Source organism: Neolamprologus brichardi, chromosome 7 (assembly GCF_056152115.1).
Source record: "Neolamprologus brichardi isolate AB-2024 chromosome 7, ASM5615211v1, whole genome shotgun sequence".
NCBI lineage: Eukaryota > Metazoa > Chordata > Actinopteri > Cichliformes > Cichlidae > Neolamprologus > Neolamprologus brichardi.
The window spans coordinates 44,947,533-44,965,069 of NC_142110.1; the positions used below are offsets into that span (position 1 = coordinate 44,947,533).

Genomic DNA, 17,537 nt, shown 5'->3' on the forward strand with positions numbered 1-17,537 from the left:
TAGACTAAACAATCTTAGGGTCATGTTGACGATATGATTAAACATGATTTTCAACCTTAGCATCTGCATTACTAGAAATTTTCATATTATTATTGTTTTTATTTTTCCAAAAGGAGATCAAATGTTAAATCAGAGTTATCCTCAGTTTTATAAATACTGTTAGGTGACCTAACCATGTGATTCGCGTACAGGTACACCGTGTTGGTACCGGGCTGGGCCCCTTTTGTCTTGAGAAATGCTTTATTTCATAATGACACACATTCAGCAACATGCTGGAAACGTTCCTCACAGATTCTGGTCCATATTGACATGACAGCATCACACAGTTGATGCAGATTTGTTGGCTACACATTAACAATGCAGGTCTCACATTCCACCACATCACAAAGGTGCTCTGTTGGACTGAGGTCAGATTCCTGTTTTCATCTGACAGGAATGGCCCCTGGTGTGGTCTTCTGCTGCAGTAGCCCATCTGCTTTAAGCTTCAATATGTTGTTCATTCAGAGATGCTCTTCTGCACATCTTGGTTATAATGAGTGGTTATCTGACTTCCTGTTGGCTTCCTTTCAGCTTAAAGCAGTCTGGACAATCTCCTTTGACATCACCAAAAGCAAATGTTTTAAACAAGCTTTAGTAAATCAATGTCAAAATTAATTTTAAGATGATGAAGAAGACCATGTACACTTAAATTTCAGTACTGCGTACAGACATTAGATGAAATGAAGCCTACAGAAAAATATTCCAGGATATAAATTAAGATTTAAAAAACAAGAACAACTGTTTCATCAGGAAAGGAAAACTAATCTTTAAAACGCGCTTTAATCTGATCAGAAACTAAATAAAAGTAGCAGACAGGGGTTGTATTAATTCATGGTTTTATTTTATTTTTCAAATTTATTTAAGCAGTAAAAATACTCAGTACAGTGTTCAGTGTCATAACAGTTAATAGTGTGAGCTACTTAAAGTGCACATGGGAATTAGCAGTAAACTTTGACAGTAAGCTCTACAGAGAGAAATCAACTGGAGTTTTGCCATGAAATGCAACAAGTCTGGTATGCTGGCAGGATTACACATTTATCAAAGTTATTTCCAGAAGAAAGATGAAAGGCATGACCAGATATATACAAGATATCCTTTAAACTCACATGAAACAAATGTCTAAATTTATCGATCATCTAAAAACTACAAAGTCTTTCCAAACTGAATCTTTTAGCTGAGAGAGCTAAAGATTTCAAAGATTTCAAAGATTTTCTTTCCCTCAAATCATTAATTTTATTGGGTGATGAAATATTTGAAATCTAAAGTGTTCCTCCATACTTTACAGCAAAAGTATTCCAGTTGCATTAACGTAACCAATACATCTCTAAAGTGATATTTCTAATGTGGATGAGCTGTGAATAAACAGGTCTGATTAAGTGCAGCAAGAATACAGTGACGCCTGCAAAGCTACCTAAGCAGATTTCTTCATAGCGGTCAAGGACATGAGGATACTTGGCTTCTCTTCTATGACTCGCACAAGTAAATTATCAATGTACTGCTCCAGCTCCGATATCTTATGATCTCTCTCCGAGAGCTGGTTCTCCTGTTTCAAGATCAGAGAGATCAGTTCCTCCCGGGTCAGCTGGGAGTAGGGCCCTTTTATCCCACTGTCATCCACCTGTGGAGCGACAAAGCATGCTTTAAAGGTGCCAGGATATAAGAAACTTAAATTCCATTGGCCTATTTCTTGTTGAAAATCTTAAAAAGAGAGAGAGAGTTAGAAACAAATACCGTTGTTTTGTCCTGAAGTCCACTGGGGATTCCTGTGGATTTGTTTTCATTTTCCCCTTGAACAACTGAGGCACCCTGCTGCTCGAGAGGATTAAGAGGTCTTACCGGCTGAAGCCTGAAATGATGAAAACAAAGCATAAAAGACAGACGTAAGCACTTGTTAAATGGGAGTAAAGGAAACCGTATAACCAAGTACACTGCGCAGTAATCCATTCAACAATTAAACTGAACATAATACCCAATAATAAAACTCAGTTCACCCATATCAAGCTTACTATACTGTACAGAATACATTGAACATTTGTATAAGTCAAAGCTAATAAGATTGAATGTTGCAAATTACACAAATGAAACGTGCATACAAATAAAAATATAAATATAGTAACATTTGACCTATAAAAGTTATTCTTTAGCAACCAAACCATCTCACCTGCGTGAAGGTGTAGGGGCCCTGTCTTTCTTCACACCTGTCTCCACTATATTCTCGACTTTAAGGGACTGGGACTCTTGGAGTGGACTCACTGGGACATGCCCAGGACTTGTGGACTCATAATACGGGTCGCATGCTTGGAGTGCATCGTTATCGGGCGCAGCTGCACTTCGATCACCTGTAGCATGGCTTCTTTCCGTGCCTGTGTTCATTAAAGTGTTCGAGCTGATGTCACTCTTTGCAGGAGGTGGGGGAGCGTGTGCTGTCTTTGAGGATTTGATTTTTGGTTGAGAGGCAGCATCTTTATCTGCACTTTGTGACACAGCTGGAGGCCAGTGTATTGAACCAGTATTACTAGAGACTGCTGTGTCATCTTGAGCTGTGAGCTCACTTTCATCTTCATCATCCTCAAAAGGATTTAAGCCACAAACAACTTTAACTTGTTTGATCTCTGCGCCGCCTAGATTAGAGCTCGTTTTTGGTTCTGATGACTGCTTTTCTCCCACAGGAGGAGGTACGGACGGCGCAGGACGTTTGCTGTGTTTGGCTTCGTTTGTTGTTCCATTAGCGTTATTGCTTTGCGTCAGGCTCTGGGAGTTCTTTGAATCTGTGGGAGACCTACACAGCGGAGCGATCATTTGCACTGAGCGCTGTGGGGGAACACTGACAGTTTTGACATCTTTGTCTTTGCTTTGCTTGTTAATTTGTGCCAGATGTCGTGCCGGCACATCCTGCTCCCTGTGAGGCTGCTTGCCAGCTTGATTCCTTACTGGCGGCTGAGGAGCTGGTCGCTTCTCTCGTTGCGTACTAATCAGGTCCTTTTCATCCACGGAACCGGTCTTACTTCTCACCGATGACACGGCAGAGTGACACCTGGAAATGAGACAGACTATATAACATTTGGGCATACGTCAGCATTTAATTACAGGAATTCAACTGAGGTTTGGTAGGCGGGGGGGGGGGGGCTAAACACACCAATGATGCAAGTAATATAGATTGATATAATAGGACTTTATTTTTCACAATATTAAAGATACCTTGTCCCAAATTCTCTTGCAATGTTATAGGACAACCAAAATAAGGTGAAAAGGTAACATAAGATATTGAGATACTACTATAAAAGGAAATGTATTTTAATGTGATGAGCACATCTGAAGTTTCTTTCCATCTACTTCTTCTGTCAAACTGACTTCTTCACAAAGTTTCTAGTATTTTTCACTTCACAAAATGAGGTAAAACTATGCAGTGAGCTCAATCTTTCAGCCCAGTCTGCAAAATTATATAAACTGTAACGCACACATAGCTGTGCAACAGTCACATGTGTCACTTATGTTCCCATTACTCTGCCTCCTGACATCTGACCCATGTTCACACACACACACACACACACACACACACACACACACACACACACACACACACACGACAACTGTACCCTCAAACACACAATAATAACATGGACTGAACCACCACTCACAACCACTAGCCCTTTATATAGCCTCTTAACTGCACTACTGTATAGTTCTGTGTAAATAATCATACGATAATTTTTAATTCTACAACTGTTTACAACTTGCATAGTTCCCATTTCTGTATAGCTGTATATCTCATATTTCTGTATAGTTCTTTATTTCATATTTATATCCTCTTCATAGCTTGTACTCACTGCAGCCTGTACATACTTATAGTTATAGCATATTCATAACATATTTCATACCGTGTACATATTACATACTGTAATAGACCCATTCTGTAATATACTTACATATCTATATTATTGCTAATATATATTGTAATATATCTATATCATGGCTAAAGCACTTCTGGATGAATGCAAACTGCATTTCGTTGCCCTGTACCTGTGACATGTGCAATGACAATAAAGTTGAATTCTATTCTATTCTTTTCTATTCTATTAAATAGAGAAGTACTGAGAAAAAGAACTGCTGCTGACCTGTGATGGAGCAAAAGCACATAAGGTAACTTCAGATAACACATTCCCTGCATGTACATCATCGTCATGTTGTTTTTAATCAACCATTATAATTCAGCTTCACTACCTCCTTTTCTCTTCTGCTCCTGATGCTGTCCTGTTCTGCTTTTAAGCCTGGTCAACCGTGCACATTATGTAATGCTTAACAATGTCAGGTGGTCTAACACTTTAGTTGAGGAAAGGTCTACAGAAGTTCAGTGTGACTACCTTGAGGTGATCACCAAGCCTTTTAAGCGTTACCAGCACAGGGCAGTTTCTCTTAAAAGAAAAAGCATTTTAACGTCTGAATTAATTTGCACAAACTTTTGTTTTGTCGAAGTGTTAATATTCCCGGAGGAAAAAGATTTCAACTGGCCTTTGACATTTCCTCCAGCCTTGCCTGAAACCTGTGGTTCTAATTTGTTTTTCAACAGCTTTGGAAGGACTTTAATGCACCACTTTGAAAAGGAAAAAAATAAATAAACAAATGAATTGGAAAGAGTGACCTGAATCACTAAAATCACGTTTGATTTGCCAACTTTTTACATTCGTTACCAGGAAAAAAAACAAACAAACATAAAAAAAATTCCATTGTCTTTATCCACAATTGTACTTGGTACTGAGTGCTATGGGGAAAATGCTAAAATGCTAAACAGAGACTGAGAACCTTAAAATTACATCCACCTTGAGCTGTTGTCTGGTTGTTTTAAAATTCCATTAACAAAATTGTTTAAATGCACTGTAAATAAACTCCCTCTGTAAAGTCAGAGGTTCTCGAGAGCTAAGGAGGTTGTATGTATATATATATATGTGTGTGTATGTATGTATGTATATATATTTTCAAGTATTTCAAGGTAAGGCTATTAAATCACACTTTTACTGCAGTGCTTGTGATTGACATAGCGTATAGCTTTAACTAACCGTTGCTGAACCGTTGGCTCTTCGGCTGTGCTGCTGTCGAGGGACTCGGGAATCTCCTCAAAGGGGTTGGAAGAGAAGGTTTCATCAAAAGGATTAGTGGAAGTGACTGCAGGACTGCTCACTTTGGGTTTCTTCCCTGCAGCCCTAACTTCATCTGTTGTCTTGTTTCCCCTCTTCTCTTGCTCTTCTGCATTCCTCAACTTTTCCAGCTTCCTTGCCTCCTCTTCCTTCTTCTCTCTCCTAATCCTCTCCTCTTCCTCAATCCTCCACTTGTCTTGTTCCTGCAGTCTTCTCTCTTCCTCCAGCCTCTCCATTTCTTCCTTTTCCTTTCTAGCCCTCTCTTCTTCCTCTTTTCTCCTCTTCATCTCTTCCTCCATCCTAACCCTTTCCTCTTCTTCCCTTCTAATTCTTTCCTCTTCCTCAAGTCTTCTTTGTTCTTCTTGTTGCATTTTTTCCTCTAACAGTCGTTCATATTCTTCTCTTTGCTTCCTAGCCCTCTCCTCATCCTCCCGTCTCTTCTCCTCCTCTTTCCTAAGTCTTTCCTCTTCAGCTCTTTGATTTTCTTGTTCTTCTAGTCTCCTTTTTTCCTCTTCTTCCATCCTGATCTTTTCTTGCTGTCTAATTTTCTCCTCTGCCTCAATCTGTTTCCTCTCCTCCTCTAATCTCTCATGTTCTTCCCTTTCTTTCTTAGCCCGTTCCTCCTCTTCTTGCCTTTTCTTCTCTTCCTCTTTCCTAACCCTCTCTTCTTCCTCCCTCTGCTTCCTTTCCTGCTCCAACTGTATCCTTTTTTTCTTTTGCTCTTCTTCTAGTTTTCTCAGCAGCTCCTCCTCCTCTTTTCGTTTCCTTTCTTCCTCCTTCTCCTCATTTTCCTTTCTAATCCTCTCTTCTTCCTCAGCTATTTTTGCCTCTTCTAGCCTTCTCCTCTCTTCTTGTGCCCTCTTCTCTTCCTCAAGTCTCTTTTCCTCTGCCAGTTTTTGCTCTTGCCTTCTCTTTTCCTCCATCTTAACCCTCTCCTCCTCTTCTAGTCTCTTCTTCTCTTCCTCAATTCTAATCCTTTCCTCTTCATCTCTTTGCTTTCTTCTTTCCTCCTCAAGTTTCCTTCTCTCTACTTCCTTCAGTCTCTTTTCCTCTGCTATTTTTGCCTCTTCTTCTTGCCTTCTCCTCTCTTCCTGTGCCCTCATCTCTTCCACAAGTCTCTTTTCCTCTGCCAGTTTTTGCTCTTCTTGCCTTCTCTCTTCCATCTTAACCCTCTCCTCTTCTTCTAACCTCTTCTTCTCTGCCTCAATTCTAATCCTTTCTTCTTCGTCTCTTTTCTTCTTTTCTTCCTCCTCTATTTTCCTTCTCTCTAGGACTTGTAGTCTCTTTTCCTCTGCCAATCTTTCACGCTCTTCTTCCATCCTAACCCTTTCCTCTTGCTCTTGTCTTCTCTTTTCCTCCTCTTTTCTAATCTTTTCCTCTTCTTTACTCCTTGTCTCCTCTTCCTCTTGTTTTTCTCTGTCCTCAGCTAAACTTTCAAGCCTCTCTTGTTGCCTCTTAACCTTCTCTTCTTTCCTCTCCTCCTCTATTATAGTCCTTTTTGATTCACTCACATTCGCTTTAACGTTTTCAACTTCAGGAGTGTCCTCCTCCTTCTCATCCTCTTCCCAAGGTGAACACTGCCTCGCTGCCTTTTGTTGCTCAGGTGGTGGAGAGTTTTCAGGGACATCCTCCATTGATCCATGACCTGAACTGGCCAGACTGAAATTTGAGCTGATGCGAGAAGTCCGAGATGGCGGCTCCTCACAGTATACGTGACTGCCATTGATGCATAAATTACTCTGTTCTACAGAAACCTGTTTTTCACGACCAGATGATGAATCCTTGCTGCCTGAGCTGCCTGAGCGTTTATGTATCATGAACTTGAACTTCTTTTTACCTGAAAAGAAGATGAGAGCGTTAACACAACATAATGAAAGAGGAAAGCATTAATGGTGAAAAAGTACATTCCTGACCCTCTGAGGAATCGACATTCAGACCAGATGATTGGCTGCCGGTGAGTGTGGAGTTCTTCCCAGGCAGAACAGACATAGACTGAGACATGCTCTTCTGCAAGTTAGACTTTGGAGAAAACAAAGACTTAATCTTGTGTTTCTTATGTTTTCCATCCTTGCCCGTCACCGCTTCACCATCCCCGTTGCCCTCCTCCTCGCTGTCCGTCAGGACCTGACTGAAGGACGGCGCCACGCTGGTCACAGAATCTGACTCCTTTTTTTTGCCACGAACTTTGTCCTTGAACTTGCCCAGACGAGACCGAGATTTGCCAGCAGCAGAAAGGTCGAACATGCTGGCAGTCATGTTGTTTCTCATGAACTGGATATCCAGAAGCACCTCTCCTCTGTCTTTGTCTGGCTTACCAGTCTTATCAAGAAGTTTAAACCATCTGTTGAAGAGATGCAAATTATTAGCCTTTTGTACTTATTTACACATCCACTGTAAAAAAAAGTGCAAATCAAATATCTAGAAATATGTGGTCGTTTTAGAGGTGTTTTTATCCCGACTAAACCAGAAGTGGAGTGCAATCACAAAATCAAGCTACTTGTGACCAAAATCTATCACTCAATCTATAAGTCAAGTGAGGCCTGTCTGAAGGTCTAAACTGAATGTCTCTGTAATGATCATAAAGATCAAATGCACCACAAACCCCTTGTAACAAAAGAAATTAATACTGATCACGATCTTCTAAATGATTTAAACAAATGAGAGTTACCAAGACTTGGACTCATTTATAGTAATGTGAATGTCTAGTCCTGCTCATTTTCCTCTTTGCAGAAATCATGACCCATCTCACTGCAAATGGAAAGTGGCAGCGTGAATGTTTCTGGAAAGTCTGTGATGATCTAAGCTCAACCAGCAAACTGAGCATAAAGGAAAGTCTTAAAAATATAAATTCTGTCAAGTCTACAGCAGCCCTGCAGAATTTATGAAAGCTTGTACTGTGTGTACCCTCAGCAGTTGACAACCTTTATTAAATCCTGTTCCCTTGTTGCTTGTCTCACATGATCAAATCTTCAGAGCATGGTAGATGTACAGTGCTGATGTTCACTGTCAAAATGTTTTATGCCAGTTATTATTCCTAAATAATGCATCCAACCCTGCAGTGAGTTAACAAGCCAACTGCCCCTTTGAAAGAGAAAGCTTTCATCTGACATTTAGTCGGATTCTTGCGAAACTTAGCCTGCCAGGTTCAAGGGAATTTATTCTATTATTACCCCCCACCCCCCACCCCCCTTCATCCTTTAAATATACAACACATGCACACCAAAGAGAAACCACCACATTTTGATACAGCTGGATAATAACAACACACCAAGATGACAATAAAGTAACCAATTATAAATGCTGGTTACGCCCTAAAAATTCATTCATGAAATTAAAGTCTCATGTTTAAAATGCAGAAAAAAAAATCCTAAACAGACATCCTAAAAATGCCAAGTAAGACTAGACAGGGCCAACTTTCCAGTGTTTCTGCACCTTCGCCATCCAGTACTGACAGAAGGGTCTCAGAACAGGCAGAAGAAATCTAACACAAAAGGAAAAAGGAAAAAAAAAAAAGTCAGTCAGCATAAAAAGTGCCCATCAGGCAAAAATCTGAGGTCAGCTCACCACTGAGCAAACAAGTCCCACTGAAGTCTGGATTCCTAGGGAAATGAGGAAATGAAGACGAGGCCATGCATTTGTTGTTGCTGCAGGCTTTCGTCTCTTTCTCTGCATTACACATTATTGTCCAAAGATGCTTTGTGCATGCACGCGTTTGTGTGCCATAAATAGACTTTTCCCTCCAACTTCAGCCCTGACAAAACACAGCCCACTGAAATTCCACTTATATGTGCTAAAAGAACTGAATACAGTGCTTCCTTTGGATGATCCAGAGTTAGATATGGTGAGATTTTAATTATCCTAGGAATGCTTCAGATGTCATGCAAACAAATTAAAAAGCTGGGGAAAACGCCTTTTCCTGGAAGTTTTGAAATGGCTTACTGCTGTCAACGCTCCACTGCCTCCTACTTGCTGATGAGTAATGGGATGTGATTTGCAGATTTCAGGCCTTGACATAACTGTGTCATGTGTGGCTTCTTCATGCTTGCCTGATAAATGCCATTCAACAGAACGCATCTAGATGGGATGGGGACACATCTACAAGTGATATAAAGTTATGAAAAATAATATTTCATTCAATACAAGTAAAAAACAAAACAAAACAACAATTCCACTTTTTCAGTCATATCATTGCCAGAATAACTTGACTGTCTGTCCCCTTCTTTGTGTGTACTGAGATAAATTAGGATAGTTCATCATCTACATGCAATCTAGTACAAGAAGGTTAATTGTTGGATTAAAACTGATTTACTATTTTTTACTAAACTATTTATTCTTAATTTTATGAATTTAAAATGCACATACAGCAGTCAATCAGCAATTTAATGTAAACATGGTCAGACTGAACTGCTGAAGTACAAAGACGAAATATGATAAGTGAATTTGAATGTTGCATACTGTAGTTTCTGTTGCCATTATATTTCAGAAATTGCTAGTATGCTGGTAATTGCCCAAACAACCATCTCTAGGGTTTACAGAAGATGATCCAAAAAAAGAAAATATCCAGTGGTCAGCAGTTCTCTAAATGCAAAAACACCTTTTTAGTCAGAGGAGGGGGCAGAATGCAGCAAAAGTAACACAAATGACTGTTAAAACCATGGAGGCATGCAGAAGAGCATCTGACTGTGTCAAACCTTGAAGCAGATGGGCTACAGCAGAAGAAAACCACACCAGGCTCCACTTCTGTCAGCCAAGAACAGAAAACTGAAGGTACATTTTCTAATGTCTGACCAAAATTAAACAATAGTCATTATTCTCCTTCAACAGTCTCATATTTAGATGATCAGAGTTTTGCACAACCAACATGAGAGCATGGATCCATAATTCTTCGTCCACATCCAGCAAAATCTCTGAGAAATGTTTGTTGAATCTATGCTACAAAGAATTAAGTCCATTCTGATGGCAAAGAGGGCTCTCACCCAGTACTAGCAAGGTGACACTGAGGTGTCCAGTGACAGCACAGACCAATGACAATGGCCCATTTGTAGTCTCTAAGGAGCGCATCATTTGTACTTCAAACCTCTCGGGCCCTACTCAATAGATGAAGAGCATTCTTCCAAAAGATATCTATTTGGCATTTCTGGCGATGGTGTTAAAGTCTGCTGTCTAGCATGTGGATCAGTAGTCAGTTAGGCCTTCTGGATAGCTACAGTCTCGCCCTTGGAGAAACCACTCCACTCAGAATTTCAATATTCAGAATATGCAGCATTAAACACACCAGAACCCCTCACTGTAAGTTGACAATTTGTCAAACCTCTTTATACCAAATGTAAAATCTTTATAATTATATTAAATGTACACAATAACAGCCGTATATATGTATAACATACTTATATTAAAAAAACAAATAGACAAAAACACATGCAGATGAGTACTTTGACAGAGTACAGTACAAAATAGTACTGCATTGCAACACAGTTGCATCCCACATGAACAAGAAAAAAAATAAAAAGAGCAGAAGTAGTAAGTCACTTCAGTTAAATGAGAAGGGAAGTTGCAAAAATGTTTGGGCGTTAGCTGGCTGAATATAGTAAGTGCTGTGCAGGAGTTACAGCTGCTTTGATGGCTTTCATACAAGACATCCTGGGAGATGATGAGGCCATTTGACTAATCTCACACCTCTGTAAGTAGCAGAAAGATTGCAGCTCTGCTGGACAGGCAGAGCCAGGGGAGGATAATGCATGACTCAACATTTTGTAAAGCTATTTTACTTTGTGTGCACACACACGCACACACACTTCCTTGTGAACTACTGATAAGACAATGCCCTGTCTTCTTATCACAGAACCCAGCTGTGAGTGGGAGAAGAGCTGAGTGAGTTAAACAGCTCAACAGTGATAATGTTCAAGGCTTATTGGTATCCACGAGTCAGAGAAACAAAATGAAGGCCAGTGCAAAGAAAAGAAACTCACTTTCCCATTGTTTTGCCAAAACAGAGACTGAAATTGGTGCCTTTTAAAACTGAAAATCTGTATAACATATGCTAGATCACACAGTGACTTGAAAAAGGCAATGAAGCTATGTAAGAAGTCAGAAATGATGAACAGAAGTTATACTTGAGATAGATCACTAGATTAGCTCTTTACACCGTTTCATGACAAGTCTTCATAATATTTTGCTCTCAGACTGCTGGCTTACTTGTGGTTCCTAGAGTTTCTACAAGTTTAATGGGAATCATTGCCTTCAGCTATCAGGCCTCTACTATGGAACTAGATCCCAGTTAGGCTTTTGGAGACACACAGTCTCCACTTTTAAGATTAGGCTTAAGACCTTTTTTTGATATAGTTGACAGTCAGGTGTGTATCAGCTGACCCTGAACCATCATTTATTTATAGTGCTATAGGCTCAAATGGCTCAGGGACTTCCCCTTTACACACTGAGCAGTTCACACAGTTTGTATTTCCACCACTTCCCATCGCCCTCCAACCAGTCGCATCAGATGTTTGTCCCTCCCCGACCTGGTGCTATATTAATAAAACTGAATTAAATTAAAGGTGCTATCAAGCAGCCAACTTAACGCTTCTCGCTAACACAGCTGCTGTAATGCCCTTGTACAACTCCATGTGTAAAACTGGGTTGTATAAAAATGTTTAGTCTTTGTCATGCAAATACCCCATATAGTTGTGTAACTGTAGCACAAAGAAGACATTGCACAAATTGAAACTCCTTTTTAATAGGTTTAAAAAAAATCTCCCAAACCCAATGTTTAAAAATAGTTAATGGTGGACAAAAAAAACAAAAACAAAAAAAAAACCTAGATGACTTAGCATGATTGTGCAGTAAATGAAGTAAATAAATAAAATAAATAAATAAAAGGTATGAATAACATTTAGAAATTTACAATGGAAAAGACATTTGGAATCTAGCAAAGAAAAAAAAAAAGAAGGGGGGGGGGGGGGGGGGGGGGCTAAATCGATATTGAACTGTCCTGATCTGCAGGCCCTCAGGTGTCACAGCATTAAAAAACAGACTATGTTCTGTAGTGGAAATCAATGAAAGCCAATGAAGAACACTGTTGGTCCTCAAATTCAAGTCATAACCCTTCAAAAGGACAGGAGAGGGAAGAAAAAAAGCCACAAGATTGAGCAACAGTGCTTTTCTTCCAAGTCTTTTTAAGACTGATTGAGGCAAAGTGGAAAACAGTCCTGGCAAGCAAAGCATTCAAAATTCTTTTAAAAAATTGGTTCTTCCTGTAGGCTACACTCTGAAAAAAGACTATGAGGGAATATCTGGCTGGTTATTGATACTTGTTATTAGTTGAAAAGTGAGAATACATTGCATCTAAGAGGAAATGCATTTCCTCTTAGATATTCCACAATCAACTGTAGGCTGTAATATTGCAAAATGTAAGTGTTTAGGAACCACAGCACTTGGCCACAAAAAGGCACACCACATAAAATGTTACAGAGCAGGTCGCCAAGTGCAAATAGTGCATCAAAGTCCAAAACACTCTGATGATTGAATAAGTTAGAACCTCCTCTGGTATTAACATCAGCATAAACACTGTGTGCAAGAGCTTCATGGCATGGGTTTCCATGGCTAAGTAGCTCCTGTAGGTATAATGTATAGATGGTGTAATATGTGTGTCCATACAGTATATATTTAGCATATTGGACCACATTGTGTGTTTTGGAGCAACATGCTGGTCCACCCAGGTCATGCTTTTTAAAGGGAAAGCCTGGCATACAGGACTGTGCAACCTCTCATCTCTTTATAGTTTCCTTGGGAAACTGGAAAGAGTGAAGTTATTTACTGAAACATGGGCAAACATACAAGGAAAACAGGATATGAGGTAAAATCATTGAAATGAGCTCTAAAGTCAGTATTTGGCATGACCACCTTTATTTTTTCAACACAGGATAAACTCCGAGACAAGCTTTCTTGTAATTTCTTTAAGTAGTCTTCAGGAATAGTTCTCCGGGCTTCTTGAAGGACATTTAAAGCTTCTTTGGATGTTGGCTGCCTTTTGCTCTGTTCTCTGTCAAGATGATCCCCACACCCTCCTCCCCCGCCCCCCTCTCCCTCCCCAGTTTCTTAAAAACATGACTTTCAGATACTATTCATCTGCTGCAGATAGTTATGCTAGTTAGGCTGAGGTTTAGCAAAGGAAGAGAAATTGCTCAGATCTGGACTGAAGTGAAAGTGATTGAAAAAGCAGCCACTGTCCACAGAAAACCTTTGAAATGGAAAACGATCGCACAGGACCACACTCAGATATTAGAAGAAAGTTTGCCTCCTTGGAAGCAAAACATAAAGAAATGAGGGGTGGTTCAAAACTTTTGCACATTACTACATTTCAGCAAGAAACTGCCAATTCAAATCATCCAGGTATTAAACATTACGGTTCATAGCAAACAAGCCTGGATGCCAACTGGCCCGCCTGCAGTCCAGACTTGTTGCTGAAAATATGTGGGACATTATGGAACAAAAATGTGACAGAGGAGCTCGAAAAATGCTGAACAGAAGTCCTACATCAAGCCTGAAAGGCTATTCTGCATAAATAACTATATATTAGTGTCCTCAGTCTTCAAATACCCAATACTGCCAAAAGAAGAGATGAAGTAAACATGCCCCTACCTGACTTGGAACTTTCTGCTAGCTTCAAATTAAAAATATTGATGACATGTCTAAGTTTCAACATTTGCTGTGTGCTCTTTGTACGGCTTTCAGTAAACTAAATGATTTCAGTGATTTGAAAATAATTTAAATAATTTAATTTTGCAGATTTTCCCCAACTTTTCTGGAGACAGGGTTGCAGCCCATAAATTTTATATAACAAAAGTCATGAGTCTGTTTATACAATGAGTGGGTTTTTATCTTAATGTGCATGTAATTAAAAGTGTCTTTTTATTGGTGTGACAGACCTTTTTTAATAAGTGAAATTAAAAAAAGAAAATGTCCATGACAGCTGGGAAAACCATACTATGGGAAGACTACAAGTGCACCAGAGCAGCTACCACTGCACCTCATAGTGGGATTGTTTTTTTTGTTTTTTGTTTTTTAAATAGTCACAGTTTTGTTTGCTAAAAATGGAAGATTTCCTTGTTAATTATTAACAAACAAACACAGCTGCACAAACTATAGTTCCTGATAACAAAATACCAATGTCTATTGCAAGCAACAAGCAAAAAAAAAGTGCTAAACATGGTCGAATTCTTGATTTCCAGAGTTCACAAACACATCTTGCACATTTAACAGTAGCACTGTTGTGCTAGCAGCATGACACATGTAACCCTGCTTGTCTGATAATGCTTGGTACTACCACAGTGGTCTTACTCAGACAAACCGACCTTGCATGACCATTGCTGTTGCCATCAATGTTTGTTTTTCCTTGATAAGGCGTTCAGGAATGTAAGGCAGCAGCCAGAATGAAACCTCTGAGGCAACGTGCATTCGCAGAGCTCACATAAAAATCAACAGAGATCGAACTTAGTGTTTACACAGCACCAGCTTCTGACTTCACACATAATAAAAAATATTACAGAAATGCAGATTTCTGCAGTTTTGCTTGTGGAAAACTTAAATATTAAATCAGCCATGATCAGAAAGTGCAACCTGCAGGCAGGTGAAGTTCACATTAGCATATTCGAGCATCCTCTTTCCAGAGCATAATAGAGCTGGGCACCAGTCAAACTGGCCGAGCGGTATGAAAAATTAATTGTGACCAAATGCCTTTCAGTCACAGCTCATTCCAGTCAAAAAACACAATGCCAGAGTATGGCTAGACCTCTTTGCTTCTTCATGGCAGAGGAAATATGAAAATTAATGAATCACGACATCAAATCCAGCCTTCTTGTTGATGCAGTTATCCAAAGACCTTTAACAAAGCGGAACCAAAAAAAACCCCCAAATAAAACAAAACAACAACAAGAAAACCTTTCAACAGGTAGGAGAACAACAGGCCGGATTGTTGTGTGCTTTTGTATAATACCAGCTACACATTGGGGGGAATAAATCACCCAGGAACAGCTTACAAAGAAAATGTTTTCCATTCTTACAAAGATACAGATGTCTCACTGTGGACCTGGACAGATTTGTCTTGGATAATAAATAAAATTTAACTTCAGCACTAATACACTTAACCTTAACAGAGTAAAGAGCATTTTCTGCTTAAAGGAGCAGATATAAAAGTACCAGCAAGGCCAGTAAAACATGTTCACTTACATTATTACTGCACACTAAGAGATGGGTGTGGATGTTTTCACATAGTAAAAATAATTGAATTAATTATATTTAGCAGTTTCGTTAAATTAAACATTTAAGTTTTTAGTTTTCTGAAACAAAGAAAAAATTGAACAGAAGCTTGGGTTTTCTTGATGCAATTTCCCTCTTGTTGACACCTTCAGTCAATGAAAGTAAATCTTCTAGCTCACTTCATTTGCCTGGGTAAATAATGCTGCTTGGCATTCTTAACGGCTGCTTTAGTGGGAACAAATCCCTTAAGCTCTACTGGAGCAAGTAGACGGCACTCTTAAGTCGAACCCACCAGAGCAGGTCTGGGCACTGATGCATAAACAGTGCACAGCGTGCATCCTCCAATAGCTCACATCACAACAACTTTAAGGGGAAAAAAAAAAAAGTCCAAATATAAGAGATAAATATTGGAGTCATGCCCAGTGAGGCTTGCAAACACATAGAAAAACACTCATAGGGCAACCGTTAGCCAGTTTTCACAAATTATACCGCGTTTATTGATTCTGACCATACTGGTTATTTAATGGGGGGTTATGAAAATCGAGAAACTACAGCATGACTGACTGAAGGAGCTACAGAGGGTTCCCTCCCGTGTCACAGATGAAAATCAGAGGTGCTTATTATTCACTTTGCCTCCCGTAATATCCCCATTTACATGCAAGTAGAAACCAACAAATCCTCATTTGATTTCTTTTGACGTCTCCGTCTTTAGAGAGGTCAAGGAGGCTGGCTGCATAGCAAGAGTGATTGATCAGAGAAACTCCAAAGGGACGGTTTTTGCAGGCGAAGCGATGCTTCCTTTGAAGTAAGTTTAATGTGATCTGGTATTTGTCAAAAAGGGATTGCCCATATTTAAAATGCTATAAATAATTTTTTGGCCTATAATATGTCACATGTCATATGAATCCCTCATGAATTATATCAAGTCATCTTGAGTCACAAACAACATTCCTATCACAAGGTAGAAGCCCCAATCTGTTTTTGGCAAAGTGACTTCTATATATCCTTTATTTATCCATTTAAAAAGTATTTTAAAAAGTATTTTTAAGTGTAATCAGGCCAAGAAGATAGCAGAAATTGCAACAAATATAACAATAGGTCTCTAAAGATATTTTAGATGGCCAGAAAGAACTGCAATGGTTATGATGTACAATAACACAGAGTCATAAAGATACTTTTAAAATAACCCCTTGGTAAATACTGTTCACTAAAGTCTATTTACCAATATAAGTAAAGACATTACATATAAAACAAAAAAAGCAAAAACATGGAAACAGTGGAAATCAGTTTTGGCAGACGGTCACTCTTTGACACAACATCGATAACCGTTTAAAGACAGTTATAGCCGAAAAGTGAAATCATTTTAAAGGAGGGGGAAAAGTTTGCAGGTTGTGAAAAGCCCCCACCCATTTTAATAAATGTTGTTATCATCGGCAACTGCATGACAGAGTTGTATGAAATCATCGATAATTATAGTTCTGTTTCCCCCTGCTACTGTGAAACGAGTCACTCTGTGTAGTTTTGTTTTATTTTTAGTACTGTGACTACATTTTGAATATTTTTTTCCTTTTAAATACGTCAGAAAACACCAACTTCAGGGCTGTTCTCGAAAACTTACTCGGTTTTGTTGCGTGTTTTGTCCTCACTGAGCTGTGACAGATTAATGACCGCCTGTCCCAGCAGTTTGTCCGGGCCCACCAGAGCCCGGTGAAGGACGTGGACGTGCAGCGTGCTGCCTCCTCCTCCCTGGTTCAGCTGCGGGAGGTCGAAAGAGGCCTCCTCCTTCCACACCGGAGCCACGCATTTCTCCACCACTGAAGTCTGGTACTTCTCTTTGCCCACTTGTATGACCGCGTACGCATCGTTGGTGCCACTTTTCCCCTTTATCCTAAGGCTCCTGGCTTGGAGTACCGTTACCTGGACGCTTGTGGGACACCACTGCTGATCCGTCAAGGACATGCTGACACGGCTCAGAGTCGTTAAAAATGTAATCCTCCAAAACAAAACACAGTGGTGGCTACCATCGGCTCACCAAGAGACCGCACAGAAGCGAGGGAAAGTTTTTTTTTTCCTCCTGAGGCTCGCTGAACTTCAGGAACCAGCTGATTGGGCGTG

General features: G+C 39.7%; 1 protein-coding gene across 1 annotated transcript; it reads right to left on the reverse strand.

The window, feature by feature from the left end:
- Window positions 1–858: 858 nt before the first annotated feature.
- On the reverse strand, window positions 859–17,512 carry rab11fip1b (RAB11 family interacting protein 1 (class I) b). Its single transcript, XM_087843671.1, has 6 exons — window positions 17,041–17,512; window positions 7,085–7,512; window positions 5,094–7,008; window positions 2,201–3,073; window positions 1,771–1,885; window positions 859–1,657 (listed from the first exon to the last, which is right to left on the reverse strand). The coding sequence occupies exons 1-6, from the start codon at window positions 17,379–17,381 to the stop codon at window positions 1,451–1,453; spliced, it is 3,879 nt and encodes a 1,292-aa protein (XP_087699797.1). The 5' UTR covers window positions 17,382–17,512; the 3' UTR covers window positions 859–1,450.
- Between the last annotated feature and the right edge of the window lie 25 nt (window positions 17,513–17,537).

Coding starts and splice junctions, on each gene's coding strand:
- rab11fip1b (XM_087843671.1), bottom strand. CDS start 17,381: ATGTCCTTGACGGATCAGCAGTGGTGTCCCACAAGCGTCCAGGTAACG. Junction 7,513..17,040: donor AAAACACGCAACAAAACCGA/GTAAGTTTTCGA, acceptor TCTCTTCAACAG/ATGGTTTAAACTTCTTGATA. Junction 1,658..1,770: donor GACTTCAGGACAAAACAACG/GTATTTGTTTCT, acceptor GTCGCTCCACAG/GTGGATGACAGTGGGATAAA.